Here is a 21563-nt window from a genome sequence, read left to right as displayed (position 1 = left end):
TGTCATCAGAGGCACACCCCTGGTTTCTGATCCATGGATTCCTGTTGAGTCAGCTTTTGTTTCACAGCATACACACAGAGCCAATTTTAAACTGTTTGCCTTTGTGCCATTAATTGTCCATCAGCGCCTGACCTTGCATAGGATTTCTCAGGTGCTCTTCAACATGTACAATATTGCATCAGTGATGCTGATGAAGCGCTCTAGATCCAGTTCCTATTTTGGTAATAACCCTGCTTTGTAAAACAATTATGTTTGCCGACACACACCTTACAAACAAGTCTCGGAAAATTAATCTGAAAAATGACAAGGATTGCTATGAATGTATCAGAAATCACAGAATAAATTGTTTCTTTCTTCTTTATGAAAAAAGAAAAAAGGTTATATAGTACAGAGTATAGTATAGACTTTAGTAGAGGGTGTGAGAGACTGAGGAATATCAGGTAAATACCCAAAAAGCAGATAATTATCACGTAAGAATGTGAAATACATTATGTCAAAGTGACAATAGACATATAAATGAAAACAGCACTACTGTTCCTGACTGAGGACACTTTAAACCAGCCGTCACTCACATTCATATCGGATCTCTGATGCTGATGTCAGAAGCAGGTCTATAGGCATGAAGGACTAGTACTCAGGAGGAACTTTTGTGTGCATCCTCCACATGCATACATTCTGCAACCTTGCACACTCTAAAACACACATGTACACAGTATAGTAGTATACAGTACACAAATGCACAAACACATACACAAATGTACAAGCAAAAAGGCACAAAAAAGCATGTGCCAGTTTACGCAGACATAAACATGAAGGCATGTGTGTGTGTGCACCTACTCGCACAACATCACTGAGGGTGCAAAAACCATTGATACCCTATTGAACACAGATTTTGAGCTGCAAGTCACTTCTAGTGGTGATTCAGTTAAAAGCAGTGAAGGTATTGTGAGGCTCCATGAGGCCCATAACGGGCAGTTCTACTATGTGCTGTCAATCACTGACTCGTATGAACCAATGAGTTTGCTCTCCACACCAAAGCACTGATTGGCTCATCTCAGGGAGTCACTGCTAACACGTGCTGGCTACACTCATTTTAGGATTCAAAAAGCCTCAGGCTCCCATTACCTGGGGCACTGCTGCTGTATCCTTATGCAAGGTACTCAACCCACAATTGCCTCAGTAAATATCCAGCTGTATAAATTGATAACATGCAAAAACTGTAACCTATATAAGTCAATCTGGATAAGAGCACCTCCTAAATGACAGTAATGGAATGTAATGAATGAGCTCCCTGTCTTCTCTTTGGTTCTGTGGGTGACCAACCTAGGTGTGAGAGTGACAGGAGCATTAGGCGTCGGCTACAATCAGCTCTCTCCCTCCTGCACTGTGATTCGACCCCAAGGAACGACACCCTCTTCTCTCACAGCCTGCTGACAGCGGCATTCTTCTAACAGCGTTTTTTTCCCTCCTCTAGCAGCGTTTCACACATCGCGCTGACGCCGCTCGGGGACCAACAAGCCTTTTTTCTCCTGGAGCTGCAGTGGTTGATGGGTAAAAGACAGCCTCTCCGGCAGGCGGGGGGGGAGAGCGAAAAGCCCAGCTGGATGTCTCGTGACCGCTCTCACTGCAGCGGCACGCTTCTCTCAGGGCTTGCGCGTTCGGCAAACCCCGCCTTTTAATCACATCAATAATGCACGATGCCAGACGACGTGACCTCAAAGAATACACCCTGTACCGCACTGAGCACCGCCGCATTTAAAAGAGACTCCCAGGTGTCACCCCAGCACCATGTAGTCTTCAGCGCATGGAATGATGTCCATTTTAAACAATGCATGCTGAGTGAAAGAACCATTATTATAAAGGTCCATCCCCAATTATAGTATATAAGATTAATTTAATACGTATAATCTTATACAACTGTTACACTTGTCCCCCTACTCCTATACCACAATCTCTTGCTATTACTTCACAATGTCTTACAGTTCTTTTTCCATCCCACACAAAAGCTGACAGGAAGAGCTCAACGGTATCCCATAAACACTTCAAGTCAGACATGAAGCTGTAAAGAGTAGCTCACGCACTTTACTGTGAACTCAGTCTTCAAGGACAGGCAGGGACAAGCATGACGGCCAGCAAGGCTGAAACCAGACACGGAGCAGAGGAACGTTCAGACCCACAAGCGCTGTACAGGGTTGACTCGAGGACAGGGGAGCCAACACGAACACTTTCTCCACAACTCCTATGGAAACATGCTCACAACTAAGAGGAGCGCGGCGATCCGAAACGTCCAAACAAAGGACCTCAGCAGGAATCAGGAGGTCTGATATACAGTACCAGTCAACAGTTTGCACGCTCCTACTCACAGAGGGATTCTTCTTTATTTTCACTATTTTCCATATTTTAGAATAATCGCAAAGTCAACAAAACTATGAAATAACACAAATGGAATTATGCAGAGACCAAAAGTGTTAAACACACCAAAACTTACATTTTAGATTCTTTGAAGTAGCCAAAAATAATCTTTATAATTATTATTTTTTTAAGAAATGAATACATACGCATCAACTTCACTATTTATATTCATATAAGAAACAAATTTCAAGCATTTAAGCGTTTTTAGATCAAAATGCCTTTGAATGCATGTTTCTCATTATCCTAATCAGGTGTGTCCAACCTTTTGGCTGTTACTGTTACTGAACCAGGCCTGAGACAGACCTCCATGCAAACACCAACATGAGCTGGAGTTGTGACAACACCAGAGGAGGAAAAAAAAAACCCATCACATCAGCAGTCTCCTCTAAACAGCAGGGCCAATAGGGGCGGCTGTGTAGCATAGTGGTTGAGGAGCAGGACTCGTAACCGAGAGGTTGCCGATTCGATTCGATTCGATTCCCCGCTGGGGCACTGCTGCTGTACCCTTGGGCAAAGTACTTAACCCACAATTGTCTCAGTAAATATCCAGCTGTATAAATGGATAACATTGTAAAAAAACTGTAACTGATGTAAGTTGCTCTGGATAACAGCGCCTGCTACATACCAATAATGTAATGTAATAATGGCCATGAAAGCCTACTCCAGCACACATTAGAGATGGAGCGATATTCTGATTCCTAAAAAGCTCTTTAATTAACAATGCCAAAAAACTCATCCTGACACAATGAGCTCCAACAAAACAATTAAAGGGAAAAACAGAGAGCGAGACAGAGAAGAAGGTTTTGACAGACAGATGCACTAACTGCACTAACACTCAAACTGTGAAATAAGGATTAGCCAATGAGCATGGGGTCCTACTGCTATGTCCCCGATCAAGGCGCTTAACCTCCGTAGCCCAGCTCTGGTGTAATCATCTTGTTCATCTATCGAATGTGTAAAATACCAGCAATCAGTCTAGAAAAGATTATGCCCGAAGCACAGTGAAAGCTAAATTCAGGCCATGACTGACACATACAAATCAGAAGCAGCGGTCCTCCTGCAGAGAGCGCAAAAGGAGGTGCACTTTCGATCGCTCCTTCCCCTGAGCCGCGGCGCTGCACCTTGACCATCTCCCGCTTCGCCTCGGTGGAAAGGCAAAGCTGATTAAGAGGCAATAATTCAATGACACTCAATTTAATCTCATTAGTCTCAGAGACCCAGGAGTGTATTCAACAGTTAATGGAAAAACACAGAGAGGCGTGAGAGGGGGGAAGGTTATCTCCTTGGTACATGCGTCTATTTTAACACCAGGGGGAGGGGGCTGGGACGTTTCTGGCAGGTGTGGAGACTAATGTGGCCTTCGTTGAAGGCTCAACAGAAAATTACAGCCTGCTCTATATACACGTGTTATATTCGTTTTACTGCAACATCAGCAAACACCCTCCTTAGTAAAACTAAATATCAATTATGGATGTCTTCCAGCCAAACAATATTGTGAAGATTCTAGCCAGGAAGCCTTGAATTCCACATTCCTAAGAAACTGGAATTAAATTTGTTAACCTTTGCAAACAACTTCGCATTCCAGAGCATTCCCCAAGCATACATGTTTTTCAAACAATGAAATCATGACAAGACACCACTTCCCAGCATCCTTCACTCCACATTCACTTCACTTTGGTAGACCAGGGATCAGTGAGGAGGAGGTTTGTTCCCTGTGGCTAAATTGTACTCAGATAGCCTCACACTCACAGCTGGATATGGGGTCAAGCGGGGGCTCCTGTCCCCCCGGTAATGCTTACATTGCTGGGAAATCGCGCTTCTACGCGCAAGCAATTTCCTACAGAAGCTACACAGCTCGCAGCTTTCACTCAATTCGCAAGTCTCAAGTCCCTGAAGCCCATCACAGAGCTATCTCCTCAATTGTGTCACTGTCTGGTTAATGCTTGATTTGGTGCATCTGAAAGTCAGGCATCCAGGAGAACGTGCCAGCCAGGGAGAGAGAGAGGCCAGCATAATGGCTTCACCTGTCCTTTTCTAGGCCTTCCACTCAATGCAACAATGATCGGTCCTCTATTTCAAGTCACCGCCAAGCTTACAAAGGGTCCAAATAGCTTTGCAGATGGACCATTCGGAGTAAATTAGAATGACAAGGACACCATGGTCCCCCTGTTCCGCTTCCCTTGACTTTATTGTACAACAATAAATATTCATCAAAAGCGGAGAGTTTTAAATGAACAGTGGACCTACCGCGAGGCCAGGTGAAGATCTCCTTCCTGAGCAAATGTTTCCACCAGTGTATCATGAGTCATCGAAAGCCCACTACATGATGGTAAGGTCCTCACTGTAATTGAGGAAATTAATCTCTCGGATGAAACGAGCTTGTTCATTAAGAAAAGCCCTTAGGTGCTGGGAGGAAGGCGAGATTGCTTCGCAAAGCAGAAGATGCCTCATTCTGACATGCCACTATATGAGATGGGCAAACCTGAACTAATCACGGTGCCAGAGACACTGCAGAAAAAGAGACTTAGTAGTCATACACATAGTGAAAAAAGCATGTAAGGAAACACCAAAACAGGACATAACAAGGGAGAAGAGGAAGAGAGGATCGACGCGTTGGACATTTTGTGCCTTCTGTACTGGTTTCCTGCCTTGAAAATGTCAGTTAGGCTTAAAGTGTGGACAAAACTCTTCTGAAAGGTTAGTGTCAGAGTTTCTGTTGCTATGAATCTGAACATAAAATGTCAGTCCTGAAAGCCCAGCATTATCCATGAAGGACAGGATTCCTGGAAAGGCCTCTGCTCAGGGGACAGAGCCGGGACTGGCAAAAACAAAACTGTGTTGATGTTTTGCGCGAAACCTGCCCCGCCGATTTTTCCACCCGAGAAGCCACACGAGCACTTCGCGGTAAAAATAGCCCTGTCGCTGCTCCGCGGTGCTCTGACATTTGCCGTGTTTTGTACACACAGCCGCATCAGGGCTCCCCTTCCTCTCGTTCTGGCGACAACGGCGCTGTCCTCCAGCGTGAGCCAATCCCGAATGTCCAAACACTCCGACACCGCCACAGCGGGAGATTGCAGCACAGACACCCCACACAGCGAAGAAGAGGCCGTGCGACAGGCCTCAACCATCCACAGTCGTGCCGACACAGAGTGCTGCCAGTCAGTGCAGAGAACACCGCTCTCCTCATCATAACTCCATGGGACACACAGCCTTTCTGACCTTGAAGCTGGAGGCTTGTTTAGATATCAACAACGCACTTGGATTCCAGGGGCCCAGCACAGCACTTTTAGTTACCTGGCCTTCCCCATATAAAAAAAAAAACAAATATTGAGAACATATTTCAGAGAATACCTTTTTAGCTTCATATTTATATTAATGTATTTTAATTGTATATGCAATATATTCTTGGGCTGAACAGCATGTTTCTCAAAATATTACAATATATCTAATTTCTAGAGAATTTCAGAGTATCAAATCCTACCTCTAAAAGGACTCTCCTTGTGATGCTTGTTACTGCACATTTCCTCTGAGTTACTACATTACATCAATTTTTCCACCCCTGGTCCTGGGGGCACATTACGCATGCTGGCTTTAGTTTCATCTGAGCTCTCTATTAATTATGTTTGACTAAGCTGTCAATCAAATATTGATCAACTGATACTGATCCCACAACTCAGTATGAGTGGTCAGTGCTTTGTGGGTTGTTGGAAGTGTTTGCTATGACAAATAAAGTTGCTACTGTAACTTTCCATTACACTTTCCATTCAATTACACCCCTTAAAACACAATTAACTAGAGAAGTATTCAGCTTTGTTATGTAGTAATACTTTGTTATGTAGTATAGAACATATAATATAGTTATACTGTTATATGTTGTAATTAGTAGTAGTGATTTGATTAGCAAGGCCCAAAACAATTAACTGAACTAACAATTAAACTTATCAAAGGAATATTAACCAAACATGTTGAATAAACAATTTCGTAATTTGATAAGTACAAAAGCACTACCAACAGTATATTTATTTCATAAAGAAATAATAAGGTTTTCCAAGGAATGAATGTAGAGATTAAATGTCGAGGTGCCCAATAAGGATCAGTATTCAATTAAATCAAAACTAATTAAAGGAAAGCTTAGCTGGCAGCAAACACAGCAGATGTGATGTGCTGCCAAAAAACAGGGCAGGGAAGCACTATTCTAAATTACGAAATTCTATCATGAATGGAAACTTTTCATGTTTCCTGTATTCTCACAGGCTCACAACACAATCTTGAGAATTAGTCTCCTCACACACGTGCAAGCATTGAGTCATCTTATTCTGTATCTTTGTTCATACTGCCTCTACTAAGTGTCCTGACTAGGACTGAAGTATAATTTATTGATTGAGTGAGCAATTAAATAAGATCCTAACGTGCAAGAACACTGAGTACAGCACAGCAGGGCAAAAATGGCCAGAAATGTTACAGTTGGTCTTTAAATTTAGCAGAGGACAACCCTGATGGCTGTCACATTGTACACACCAGAGCAAGTCAGTCTACGAGCAGCATAATAGTGGGTAGTGTGTGATTATCCATGTAAACCCCAGGGGTGTAAGTTCCTGTGCTACCAAACTCCATCATCGGTAAATCAAATCAACCTCACAAGATCACATACGGAGACCAGTGAACGGTGCGTTCAATACCCATCGTGGGAGTCCGCTGTTCTATAATCGCTCCTCAGGCCGGCCAGACAGGAATGGTAGAGGGTTACTTACTCAGTACATACAAGGAAAGTGTGATCCCGGCCAAGCAGAAGCCCTCGAAGAAGCGCAGGGTGCTGAACATGGTGACGTTGACGGAGAAGGCCACCGTCAGCCCGAACACCAGCATGAACAGCACGGAGACGATCAGGACGGGGTGGCGTCCGAACCTGTTCCAAACGGGGGGGGGGGGGGGAGTAGAAAGGGCGTGAATATTTAGCAAAAATACAGACCCACTCACACTTTGGATTTCATATACCCACACACTTCCTGAGAGCCTGTTAATTATTACTGAGGCCCAGAACAATTAAGTGAAGTTACAATTAAACTAAGCAAATGAATATTAACCAAATTTGTTGAACAAACAACACAATTTCAAGTACAAATGTACCACCAATGGCACATTTCTCTCACAAAGAGTGCATACCAGATTAAATGTCAAATAAAAATCAGTACAATTAAATCAAAGCTAATTCAAGGAAAGTTGGCAGCAACACCAGCAGATGTTATCTGCTGCCAAAAACAGGGTGGTCTGTATGGATTCAGCAGGTACTCTGGTCTAAGAAGCCTCTTTGGCTGTCTCTTGGTAAAGTGTAGGTCCTTTACCTACCTTTACCTTTACCATGGTCCTGGAGACTTATTACATTACACTACATTTTATCAAACCTGCTCTCACCACCAACACTTTCACAACTTGGGGAAAATACAAAGGCCAAATCTGACATATGGTACTTTCTTAACAGACAAATTCCCCTGGAAAAGAATAAAAATGCAAATAGGAAATTTCCCATGGTGGCTATTTATGCTTGAGCTTTTCAAATGTCTGGCCTCATGTTTTACACATTTTCAGCCAATGAATGTAGTGCCTGGCAAATTCCACCCCATATTGTCAAAATAAAGACAATGATTGGTGGATCCAGGTGGCTAGGTGCTTGGGCAGAGCAAAAACCTGTAGACACCATAGCTCTTGAGTGTAGAGTCTGTCTTATACAGAGTATCAAAATGTTTCCAAAAATCTCTGCAACACTAAACAGTAACACAACAATGTAGCATACAAATTGACTGAAACACAGCATAAGTTGAGACCCACTTACCAATCAGCTAGAACTCCCATCACCAAGTATCCAAAAATGGAACCAACCACGAGAGAGAACTTTGCAATGTGAACCTTCCATGCGGAATCGCACACCAAATTCCACTGCAGAGGGGAGAGACAGTGAGAGAGACAAGTCAGAGAGAGGGTGAAATACACATGGACTTATACCTAATTCCGTTTCAAATCCAACACACTAAATCTCTGCCGGGCATTCTTGTTAAGAGCAATCAGCCAATAGGAACGTCATTATCCCACAAAAGGGGGGCTTGTTTAATGCAATATTACATTCATACTGTTTAACCTTCAGTCTGCTAGAAGACTTCAGTTTAAGGAGGCAGGGCATGCCAGCTCTATCTTGTATGTTTGCAGAGCTGTGCTCCCACCAATGCCTGAAGTGTAATTCTGACTCTTCACAAACTCCTAGACAGAAAAAAAATCTCACAACTCATTATCCCAATGCTGTTTTTCACAGGGGAAGAACTGATATGACTTTTTTCTTGCAAGCATGAAAATCTACGAATACTTTGGGTGGCAGTGTAGCATAGTGGTAAGGAGCATGACTCATAAATGAAAGGTTGCCGGTTTGATTCCCCACTGTAGCACTGCTATTATACCCTTTGGCAAGGTACTTAACAAAGAAACAGCTCAGTAAATATCCAGCTGTATAAATGGATAACATAAAAAATTGTAAACTATGTAAGTCACTCTGGATAGGAGCATCTGCTAAGTGACAATAATGAAATGATTATGGCACACAAACAGCTAATGTTTTATTACATTACTCAAACGTAGCTGAGGGGAAAAAATTTCAGGATTTCATCAAAATACAATGCGGTAAGAAGAGAGTGCTACACGCAAGCTTGCATAGCACCAGAATATCCCAAGATTCCCCCGGACTTTTATGCTCTCACACTGACACAGTTTTATTATTCATACAGAGTTGTTATGCCGTGCGGTCGGAGCGCACGCAACTCATGCATGCTGAATGAGAGAAAGGTTACCCAGGAGAAGGAACAGGATCCAGGAACAGGATTTCACCACGATTCCGCCTTTATTTACACAAATGTAGTCATGTGGGGCTATCTTTGGCACACTAGCAATAGGAGCCACGGCATCGCTCGGTCCCGCTGTGGACCTCGTGTGGCACACAGCGTTCGTGAGGCGGGGGCAAGGGGACATGTTATACTGCCCACTCCCTAGGGTTCCAACAGACCCCTCTCTTATTGAGTGTCCTTCCACTCCTCAAGGATGTGCATGATGATGAGTGGAGTTCTTTTTTACATTTTCATCATTCCACACAGTCGACAACCTGCCCCCCCCATCACCACTTCACTTTGAAGTGCAAGGCAACAGAGAGTGATGGACAGGGAATTCCAGGAATCACTTCCACAGGATGGAGTGTCATTCAGGGTATATTGTATCTTTGTATGTATGAGCGTGTGTGTGTGTGTGTGGACTGAGCAGATAAGCTCTTCAAGTAAAGAAGTCACCTGAACTAAATTTTCAGATGAGATTCTTATTAACTACAGAGATTTTCTTGGTACACAACACAAAAAAAGTTTCTTGGAAAGCACTTTCTAGTCCCCGTGCACGCACCTGAAATGCATTTCCTATTAGCATACAGGGAAGTTTCCAGTGCTACTCCCCAGTTTGAGAAACCCGAACGAGCCTCACAGCTGTGTTCAATGCCCTACTGGAATGACCTCCCAAGTTTTCTCTTGGCATTTGGATTAGATAAAGCAATCTCCTACACAAACAGGTATTAGTAGGTCAACATATGAAGAAAAGTGAGGGCTTTAGTCCACACAAAAATAATGGCCATGTAAAACACACCCTACTTAGTACAGTCATGGTAAGCAGAAACATATCTTTGTATGCAAGATTGTTTATCTGTGTGTGTAAGTAGATGAACACCTAAGTAACTAACCACCTAAACTGAATTTTCAGACGAGCTTCTTACTAACTGATGTCTGAATATCTAAACTGACAAGGATTTTCTTATGGTACATAAGAAAAAAGTTTCTTAGAAAGCACTTTCTAGTGTGTGTGCACCAGGCCCGGTGCTATGGAGGTGCTTAGGGGTGGACTGCACCCCCAGATTGACCCCACTGCACCCCCAGTCGTCTCCTTATATCCCGATGTCTACATAGCATTTACGATTTTTTTGCGCCAAGCCTGCTGCGCACACACCTGAAACATATCCAGTTGGCATACAGAGCAGCTCCCAGCGCTACTCCCCCTGTATAAAAACCTGAACAAGTCTCGCAGCTACATGTGTGTCCAGCTGACTGCAGTTGGAGCGGCTGAGGGCCCCGTGGTGTGTCCAGCTGTCGGAAAGCACAAAGGCCGCGCAAGAACTAGAAAAACATCCGCGAGAGCCGGGAGCCGAGGGGGCAGGTGGAAAAGGTGGAAAGGCGTGACCTTCTGTGGGGGGGGGGGGCAGCAGGCTGACCGTCAGCACAAAGGGAAGGGGGACAGCTGCTCAAGGCTCCGCCACCGGTGAGAGTACAGTTCAGCGCCCGCGTCTTTCACATTCAAGACAGTTTCCATTGTGTGGACGTGCCAGCCTGGGACAAAGAAACTCTCAGCTCCCTCTGGAAGGTACGGGACGTGTCAGGCTTTGACACCCCCCCCCCCCCCCCAACTCTACCGAAATCCTTCCAGAACTCTCTGACATCAGATTCAGAATGGCCTAAAACATGGCAAATCTATTCTAGGACACCCCACTCCATATGGTTAGGAGATTATTGCAAAGGCTAGTTTATCCACCCTGGGTGCTTCAACGAGTATTTCATAAAAACTGAACAGCAGACTTTTGTGAAGATCAACTGACTAATAGGGGTACACAAAAGGCAACATCAGGTGAACATAAATACATTTAAGTTTTTATGTGTATCTATCTATCTATCTATCTATATCTACATATATATATCGATATATATATAGATCAATGTATATATATATATATATATACACACACACACACACACACACACATATATATATATATATATATATAATGAACAGGAATGAAATCTCTCAATTATATCTAACTCTTTACATATATTCAAAATTTTCTGTGGACACAGGAACCTGTTCCTCATGATAATAAAATGCCTAATGGTTTTTTCCCCAATCATGTTCCCATGGCAACAAAGGAATCATTTCTAGGCTCATAATGTAAATATCAAGGCAGCGGTGAACGGAGGATGGAACCCAATACAGCTGCCTGACAGCTAAGCCCTGCAGGGTGTGGCTGAGAGACATAGCACACGAAACATGAACGACCTTCACTGTGTGAGAGATGATGGCATGGGCCGTGTTCTACAGAGGGACAGCAAGTGAACTGCTTCTTTGATGATTATTTCAGCCTCCCCCTCCCTTTAACATTTAAACAATAGCGAGTTTAATGGTCTCCACGGCTGGCTGCTCACATTTACTGCGATCAAAGTCAGTGTCACAGATCATAATGAGCAGGTGGCACAACCACCAATCAGATCAGTCTCGGTGTCAGGGGTCATAACGAGCCAGCGGTGCTCCCACCAATCGGACCAAACATAGCGTCACGGGTCACAATGAGCAGGTGGCGATCCCACCAATCAGTGAAGGTCGAGAGGACATGGGACCATGGGGCTCCGGGGCTGCGGGGCTGCGGAGCCTCTGCTATTTTGGTCTCAGGGGCAGGCAGCTGCACGCCGCTGTTATTTGCAGTGCCTGGTTAAACGATCGGGAGTGGTGTGGCAGCCACTAATGCCAATTTGGTGCAATAGAAGCAAGTCCTGCCAGAGAGAGTGTGACTGAAACACACACACACACACACACACACACACACACACACACAACATGGACATGCCACACACATATACACACCTGCAGAGTTGCCATGCACTCCTCCCACCAAGACGGTGTCAGTGCCTCACTTATATAATTAATTAATTAATTATGGTTTCAAAAGGCTGTATCCCCAGCTAAGTACTATGCATAAGGGCATTATGAAAGAGTCCTGCGAAAGCAGCATGCTGGGGGAGAGGACGCTATGGACTGTGTTGTATGGGCTGACAGGGCTGTTAGGGGGGACAGAAGAGGGAAGCCAGGGTCTCACTTCCAAACCCCTAGTGCAGACCACACCTATTAGAGGACCACAGCCGCAGAGTACTAACCGTGCCGCGACATACATGTCACCTGAAAACAGGGATGATGCAACACCTGGAGAAGACCGAACAGTCGAAACATTGCAAACTGCTGCCGGGTAAAAGGTAATGAGTCACTTGGGAGCGCAGTGGCAGTGTGGGTATTCTTTTCACATTTTGCAGGTCGTTTTGACAAGCATTGTGTGTCTCTGTGTCACGGGTGATATGGCAAGATATGGCGGGGGGGGTCATGTCATCTTGTCTGGGCACAGGGATTTTTGGATTTTGTCTCTGGGTGTAGCTGCGCGCTCACTGCGTCTTTGACCTCGCGGTCCTTTCCAAGCGGATGCCTCAAAGCTAAAGCACAGCGGTGTGGGCCAAACGGAGTCAGTCTTTAGCGAGCGAACACTGGGAGCGTTCTCGCACCGGCAGCACGAGGCGGCCACGTTTCTGACGACGCTTCTGTCTCGCCATTTCTGTCTCGCCGACCCCCCCCGGCAGACGATTAACACAGCGAGCACGCCGGGACGGTTCCAGAGGAAGAGCAGCTGCTTCTGAGAAGCATTTTACATGAAAGATGAATCGCCGCCCAGAGGGCGGCTCCTTTGTAATAAAGTTTTAGGTCTTAATTGGGCTTCCTGACAGTGTGATGTGAGCCACTCTGTTACAGGGACATGGAAAGAAAGCAAAAGAAAGACCAGAGAATCTCTGAGCTGGAATTGTGATAGAGATTCAGAGCTGGAATCCAAGCGGAGATTTAGACCTTTCAATTGCAAGAACAGCCGCTCCCAGGCAAGATGCTGAATAGCCTGACGGGAACAGACAAGTATTGATCACTGGGCCTCCCGAACCCTAAATCATGAAGGGTGAAATTACAGTCCTGCTTGCAAGTTGTTCAATGGCCAGGGCTCTCCATCACAGACAACAAGCTTATAATATGGTCTAAATGAAATGACACTGATATTTACCACTCTATCACCAGGAGCAATGAGATTATGGGACGGGAAAACACAGCAGCATTTTACTCCACCACCACAGTGAAATGCTGAGCAGCTGAAGACCCTGCCAACCGTCCATTACTTAATACTTCAGACTATTAATCTCCCTCAATAAGAGCCTGTGCAATTTAATGGATTTAATCAAATATTCACAGAAGCTTGATGCGTAATAAAAACACATCGTCAACAGTTTTGGCCATTTCGCTTTGTACCGCAACATGCCACTCCACATTATGCTGCACTCTGGTGCAGCACAATGGCCGAACGTGAAAACGTTCTTCTCACAGATGCAGTAGGACCAATGTTACATTACATGCAGTACTGGCATTTAGCAATGCTCCTATCTAGAGCAACTTACATAGCTTACATTTTTTTTACATGTTACCCATTTATACAGCTGGATATTTACTGAGGCAATTCTGGGTTAAGTACCTTAAGGGTATAATAGCAGTGCTACAGTGGGAAATCAAACCGGCAACCTTTCACTTATGAGTCAAGCTCCTTACCACTATGCTACACTGTCACAAACACAGTCCCCCACTGCCAGAAATGATGTGTTTAAGATTCCTCAATCTGAGGAATTTGCAGGGGGCTTTGCAAAAGTGTTGGTCTCATTACCAGAGAGTACCTTTGACAGCGAGTGCTACTTAGGGAATTCAAAGCTCAACTGCTGACTGATATAGGCAGCTCTGAGCTCTACTTTGCAAACTCAGTAATTTACCTGTGCTCTGATAGAGAGTGAGGGGGAAAGAGTTAGCTCTGTGTATATGTGCGTGTGTGCGTGTGTATCACTGTGCTGGTATAGCAAGGACCAACACGCAGGCTTGGGTGGAAATGCACGTCATTGCCAGGCGTAAATATTTAGCTTTAAAAGCTTATTAGTCACCACATGTTTGCAAACCTCTTACTCAGAACCAATGCCTCGGGGGGTAAGCAGTCATGTGTTAGCCCCGTTCCACGAGTCAACAGTGCAACATTTACAGCAATGGGAGAAAACTCAGCCTCACCAAGCCCTCGTGTTGCCTAAGGTCAAGCACTCTCATCCATGTTTACCACTTGCAGTTCACTGGAACTGATCCCAATAGCGCGTCACTGTGGCCTAGCCATCTCGCTCCGGTTCATGGCACCTATGCGGTCCACTCTACTGACACACACACAGCTCTTGGGTCTGGAGACAGGCCACTGCCCTCACGGCTGAGTAAACATCTCAATTATTTGGAAAGAGCACTTTCCAGCAGGAGGGGTGTATTTAGTTTAAAGCTCACACATCAACCCGATATCCCCTGACTAGCCAAGACTGTCGATTCTTGGTGACTAGCTATAGTTTCTTGCCATACAATCTGCAATCAGGCCAGTTTCACCATCTGTGTACCGTACATAAGCCTTGCAAATTTAATCCCATTGATAGCAGTTCACATTTTTGTCACTTCATTTTCGGATAATGAACTGTTAAAGTACTGTCTGAACCTGCCCTGCTCTCAGTGATAACTTGAGGCAGCAGTTCCAGTTGCAGTTCAGCAGATCCAGACATTGCACCATCCTGTGCACCAAATGGTTTTCAAGTTAAAAGGCTTGCTTGCCCACGGTTGACTTCAGTTTCCACATGTGCAACTGGGGTAGGTTGTTGTGGGCTATGACCATTGAGGACCACCTGTCCCAGCACACCAGAAGGATTTTCTGAGTCAACCGTCTGATCTCCTTTGGTCAGCTCAGTCAACAGACAATTTACCCCTAAATACAGACACAGTGATCCTGACAAAACAGCTGGAAGCCAAGCAGACAGAGTTACTGAGTCTGTTCTGGTGACTGGCTCCCTACGGCTTTGTGTATCTGCACTGATTCACAACTGGGTGGCTTATTTTAAAAGTTGAGACAGCAGCGACTTCAAATGTCAGCATGAGCAAGTCCCAGAGATGGTAAAACACTCAATTAAACTGTTGTCTCCTGACTTCATTACATGTATACTCCGAATGAGAAAGCAGAAGAGGTGTGGCAGTCTTCCTCTACACTGCCTTCCTGGGCTTATTTAAGCAGAGATTCCCACATTAAGAATCTCACTTTTATGTCCCTCCTAGAGAGAATCCACCACATGGCTCAATAAAACCATTACCTACATAAAATATATGGGCACTGACACTTAAAATGTGAGAATAACATTTAGTGAAACAGATTTGCCCTACTTTAGACACAGCAGTGCCTTGGACCTGTCAGTAGTTTCTTTCCATCACCATTTCATTAGGTTCACTCCTATTAAGTCAAGTCTCTGAGTGTCCTGTGAGACCGCTGAGCTCCATTAAAGTGGATCTACGCAGCTCATCATCTGTCCCCGAGGAAGAGGCTACTTCAAGCTCAAGCCTTGTTGCTGAGTATTCTTCAAATCTTTCCATGAGCACATTGACCTCTATCACCTTCAGCTACATCCATAGCTAAATAGCATGTAAAAAAACACCTTTCCTGTAAAGAAATTCTAGTTCCATGTTTAAGAAAGTAAGAACTGAGCAAGAAATGTTGGGTTCAGCCTGAATGTTTCATCTCTGCCTTGACACATGTATGCAAATATGTTGCAAATGGGTGATGGACGATCCAGTGGTGGCTATCCGTTTATTGCCCAAAATATAATTTTCCCGCATTCTAAGTGAGCAAGTCTATCCTAGTGGAAGAGGGTGATTTTAATAAACTGATATGCATTTAATGCAAAGCCAACAACTGTTCACAGCCCTGCTCTTGATAAAACTCCACCTCTTGGAGCATTCCCTGGAGGACAATACAATATTTGTACAAGTGGGAAGGCCTAGTAAAATTACTGAAAGCTGTGGCAATAATTCTGCCCTGCTGTTACTGAAATCCCACAAAACTCCCCAACACAGAAAAGAAACATCCCTCAAACAATGATGCAAGACTTAAAGAATGGCACAGTCATTTTCAAGCAGGCTGTAATGAATAGCTTTAATCCAGTGCTACCCTTGCAAATTTTTAAAATAGCTGATAAAAAAATACAAATAACTTTCATTAAGACATTTTTCTACAAACCTAAAATGATTAATTAATTTTGCACATCTTAATATTCCACTTTTTACTATGTCATGTTACTGAATTTGACAAGTACAGCCTCAGAGGAGAATGTTTGCTATCAAACATTTCAACTGGGAAAAAAAATTGGACAGATTGACTAGCTTGAAAGCCTGGATGGTGGATGGTATCCAAAATGACCAACAAGGAGGGGAAAGGCAGGTAACAAACCAGTTGGGTGTTGGCCCTCAAATCAGCTTAATTTAACACAGGACTGATAATGCCTGACATCGCACTAATGCAGCACTACAGGCATGAAGCTATTGGCAGTAAGCACACAAGGTAACATGTTATGTGTTTATTAGTGTAAATTCTATGCTTTTAAAAAAATATTCTGTGGTATTCCAATTAATCTTTTGAGCAGTATTTTTGGAAATCAGCTGAAACCAAAAAATATGGATTTTGTATAAAGTTCAGTCGTCAAAAAATTTGATGACATGAATGCTTTTTCAAAAAGGTGAAATTTAATTTTGAGTTTGGTCTGCCTGTTCACATACATGGCACTGAGAAAGACCAATGAACACAGTCATGTGGCGCACCATCACATCTGATTTTAACTTCCTGCATCTGTCCCTACTTCTTCCTCATGACCTCGGCTTCAGGAAGAATGAAGGCCTCCGTGGAAGGAACGGCACACACAGCAGGGGGAAAGGGCACTCCTGTACAAACAGAGCTTATCAATATGAGGGTTGCTTCACCGCAGGGGACTTATCTGAGGTCTGGTACTGTGATATCTGGCTAAATAGCTGTCACTCAAAAGTGTGTGTGTTTGTGTGTGTGTGTGTGTGTGAGTGGGTGAGAGTGTGAGTGAGTGTGTCTGTGTGTGGGTGGGTGGGGGGGGGGGGGTTGGTTGGGGGCTCTGCTACAGGCATACATTTACACTGGTACAACATCCATTGGATATTTGGCTGGTAGTTTGGGATGGTAGTTAGAAACACCAAAAAATAACCAAATAAACAAAGAAAAAAACATGGAACCAGGGGGCTGCAAGTCCCAATCTTGGGCGGGATACTGGTTCTGCACCCTTGAGAATCAAAAATATTCTACATCAAGCACTAAAAATATGCAAAAAAATCAGTTAGGCAAGTCTCCCTGTATACGTCTGCTAAGCAATAAATAAGCGATGCAAACTGTTCTGCTTCGCCTCAATGCGATGAAAATAATTCCGGTCCCTAATAGGTTTATTTATGGGCCGTTTCAACGGCATGATTATCTACATTGACAGCTGTTAGGGGAAGTGCAGAGCTTTCTGCTCGCAGCCAGCTGTGGGCGAGAGGGCACGTGGCGGCACAGGGGGAGAGAGGCAGTCAAACGGCTTCAGTCTGCGAGATAATACACCCATTTTACACGGATACCATCTGTCCCACAGTGCTCCTCACCTCCGCTTCAGATACAGATGTGATGACAGGTACGGGTTCAATGTAGTTCACAGTGCAACAGTGTTTCGAAAACTGGATGTTACAGTGACGCGTCTCAAGAGAAAACAGCTGACAGGCAAGACCGCCTGCCACTGCACATGAAAAATCTGGCATGCAGAAGTTTGGTGTGATTACAACATTGTGATCCTGTGATCCAGCATTTGAAAAATAAGATAATAAAATGAAGACACATTGTATTGCACAATTCATCTGTTGCGGCCATATGTCATCGCAAGAGCTTATGGAGGGGTGTAAATTCTAAAACAAAATAAGACCTTTATAGCTAGGTGCTGATGCTGGGTAGGTAGAGTATAGGGATGACTACACTTAGCAAAGAATGTTATGACTCATTCAGATGCTTGTAAGATCATTAAAAGAAGGGATTGAACACAATGCTTATAACACAACCGGTGAGCACAACAGGAGATCTCAAGATCTGTTATCAATAAATATGGGTTACTATTTATGGACCGACCTCTGACACACTTCTGACAGCCTGTAGGTGAGCCGAGTGCCTTTTCGCAAGACAGACGCAGCACATGGGTGTTGCTTGTCCAAGGCGCCTGGGTTTGTAAATCAGGAGGAAGAATACAGCTGAGCTCCACAGAAAGAGCGCCTTTCAGGGCCAAAAAATGCACAGTTGTGCAAAATACATAAAGCAAGATTATTTGGAAGCCAACTATACACCCCACAACATTATCCTGGACCTACAGATGCAGTGTGTTAGCTATGTTTAATATTAAATAACCCCAAAACTTAGGGCTACCTCAGGCTCAGAGGCCAGTGTTAGTGGTTCACATTTTGCCTTCAGAATGTTAGAATGAGTCACAGTCCTTGCACTGGTTCACTGTGCATAGTAAGACTTCAACTTCTTGAAACATAGGAGACCAAGAAATGTTTGTATGATACCAACAAGTGAACTTCCAGTATGATGTATTTCACAATCCTTGTATTTGTGTTAGTATCCCTGACAAATAATGTGCACGTCTATTTAATGTAAATGTAATATTAGATATTCATTTTATATCGCTCAAATAACGTTTCTGCAAAACAAAAAAAACAATGTTGTGGTGAAAACTGTGGGGGCCTGACAAAGTAGAAGACCGCTCTACAATTTGCTTAATAGGCATGGGAGCAGCAGTGCAGTAATTTAACTGATTGTGTCGATTTGTGGACTTGAAGTTTATTAAATCTTGTCAGCACGTGGGAAAGCAGCGGAACTTCTGTGCGATACCTCGCGCTTGTCGATCAGCTGGTTCAATGATTCGCACATCATCACACGCACCACACACAATAGGTACCGTCCTCCACTTTTCCACGGTTCTATTCTTAATTTATTCCTGATTTAATTATTAGCCATTGTCATTGTCTTAGGCTATGATTACAGAACACGCATTTAATTTATCGATTGAGGTAATTGTCTTAGCAAACACAGTTGAGGCCAAGCCACACGAACGATGTGTAAAAGAACGGCTTGATCAACCCACTGTACTTGTAAAAAATGAGTCGATGCATGTTGCAAGCGCTTAGAGGAACACGTGAAAGGATGGAAGGAAGGAAGGAATATTATTGTAATATGTTGAGAATTTGACGCTACCCATGGTACAGAGTAATATTCCATCCATGCACGTCCTCGTGCAACCACACAACACAGCATGCAATATATCCCATACGACCATTGTTATTATTATTATTATTGTTATTATTATTATTAATAGTAATAATAATAATAATAATAATACCTTAATAGTCTGTGGCAACGCCTACGCAGTCGCGGTAATTCTGAAAAACCTGCCATCAACAGATCTTACCTTGGTAACCACATTTTGTATGAGTCCAGTTTCCATTTCGAATATCCATTCTTTGCACATACATTGGGTGTTGTTAGTATCACTTTTAGTGTCATTGCCCTGAGTAAACGGAGCGGGCGTTGTGCCAGTTGTTACATTTAACGACAGAGAACTTCCAGTCCAGTTCCCCTTGTTGACAGCCGGATACACACATGTGTTATTAGGCTGAGCTAGAAGAAAATAATCAGAGAACTGACTAAATCCAATAAATAACGCTGGGATCCACGTAAGCACAATTAGCTGTTTCTGGTATTTCCCAAATCCCCCAAGAAATGGCAAAACGGAGCCATCGATCTGCGGGAGCAATCTAGCGAAAGCCGGTTCTGAGGACACAAAGCCGTTTTCCTGATGGTCCACAGTTTCCAGTCGAACTACGGCCATTGTGCTATATTCAGCGAAATTCAGGAGCGCAGCCGGGTTTGCCAACCCCGCGTGTTATTGTCTCCACAATGCACCAATCCCTTGCTAGAAAGCAAACCGTGCGCAAATAATAAAATAGTCACAACACTGAAAAGCGACCTCTTCAGAAAGCTCATCAAGCGACTGCTATGGTCCGTCCTAGATGCTTTTGAACAATAGACGCTTCAGGTTGATAGCAGGTTCAAATCAAGACGCCTGTGCTGTCCCCAACGTGGTATGGACACAGACGTACGTATGCCGGACCTCCACCGCCAACGTCTTCCATTTGGTTGAAACACCGGCTAGAAGAGAAATGTAGCAGACCGGTGTCTAAACTGTTCCGGCAAGAGTCCAGAGCTGATACCGCAAACCCAATCCCTTCTCCGTGGAAGCTACAGGTAACACACCTGTATAAACGCAGACCTCCTGCAGGTGCGACGGTCATAGTTCAGCGTTAGACCAACGCGTAACATCTCATCCTGTATCCTGTTGCCATGTTATTGCAGTAACGCTTTAAATGCATCTCCCGTGCTGTAGAAACGCATTGCCTCCTAATTTGAAGCCGTGTCATCAGAACCCGCTCTGTTCTGTCCGGCGCTCAATATCGTAAGCAGCATCTAGAAGGAAAGCCCCTCCCTCCAGGTCACCCAGTGCGCTCTGATTGGAGAGACCGGGCGAGATGATTGCACCACTGGCGCACAATTGGGCATTGGTCCTTTTAACCGCAACAAAGACCTTCTTTGTGCCGTCTTTTCCCTTAATAATAGGATACGACCAAAACACTGAAAAATGAGCTGCTTCGTAAACTGTATTTATCTGCAATTAACAAAGATTTACAGGTTTGCAAAAGACGTTGTACCATTGAACGGGTTACAGTTAAACTGGACCTTCATGATGGTTTCAGCGATAGCGGTGCCTACTGCTGGAATTCACACACTTTTAGAAAAGGGGTATGGGGCGGTGGTAATTTTCACTGATCACTAATGTGGCTTCTTGTCTCTTTAAAGATCCACATTTGATGACATCAGATTTTAGGTGTAGGCCTATTACGTCCCATAAAAGGAAGTAAATTGAAAGGTAAAGGTTTTTAACCGTGCATTTATTTATTTATTTATTTATTTTTAACTATGCATTTATTGAGATAGGTGTTTTCTCACCGTTTAGTGTTTTAGAGGCGAAGAGGAGTTTTCAAGAGAGAGAAAAGAATATTGCTACGACATTATTAGACAGCTCCACAGATGTTAAGAAGGAAATGCACTTTTTGAAAATGTGGGCAGTAAGCGATGCGAATACGGATCCTTCACAGTACAGTCTATATTGTGTGGGATTCCGTTTGATCCCATTGCTTCCATCCCAAAGGCAAACGGGCTATTATCGCGTAGATCACGAAGGAAAATAGACCCCCCTTCTTTTTTTAAAAACAAAATCCAGATTATCCTTTGCTGCCCTCTTGTG

At 43.9% G+C, this 21563-nt stretch overlaps 1 protein-coding gene across 1 annotated transcript in view; it reads right to left on the bottom strand.

Annotated features, from left to right (window-relative positions):
• The window catches only part of LOC118768943 (solute carrier family 22 member 23), a 45862-nt gene extending 25160 nt beyond the window's left edge, over window positions 1-20702 (bottom strand). The window contains exons 1-3 of the mRNA XM_036515930.1: window positions 19671-20702; window positions 8243-8346; window positions 7164-7318 (exon numbers count right to left, since the gene is read on the bottom strand). Of these exons, the coding sequence (XP_036371823.1) occupies window positions 7164-7318; window positions 8243-8346; window positions 19671-20090 (679 nt within the window). The 5' untranslated portion in view covers window positions 20091-20702. The remainder of the gene's footprint in view (window positions 1-7163; window positions 7319-8242; window positions 8347-19670) is intronic.
• Between the last annotated feature and the right edge of the window lie 861 nt (window positions 20703-21563).

This window comes from Megalops cyprinoides, chromosome 2, assembly GCF_013368585.1.
Source record: "Megalops cyprinoides isolate fMegCyp1 chromosome 2, fMegCyp1.pri, whole genome shotgun sequence".
In the NCBI taxonomy this organism is placed as follows: Eukaryota; Metazoa; Chordata; class Actinopteri; order Elopiformes; family Megalopidae; genus Megalops; species Megalops cyprinoides.
Note: the sequence above shows the minus strand (reverse complement) of the source record. Positions and strands in the feature narration are given on the sequence as shown.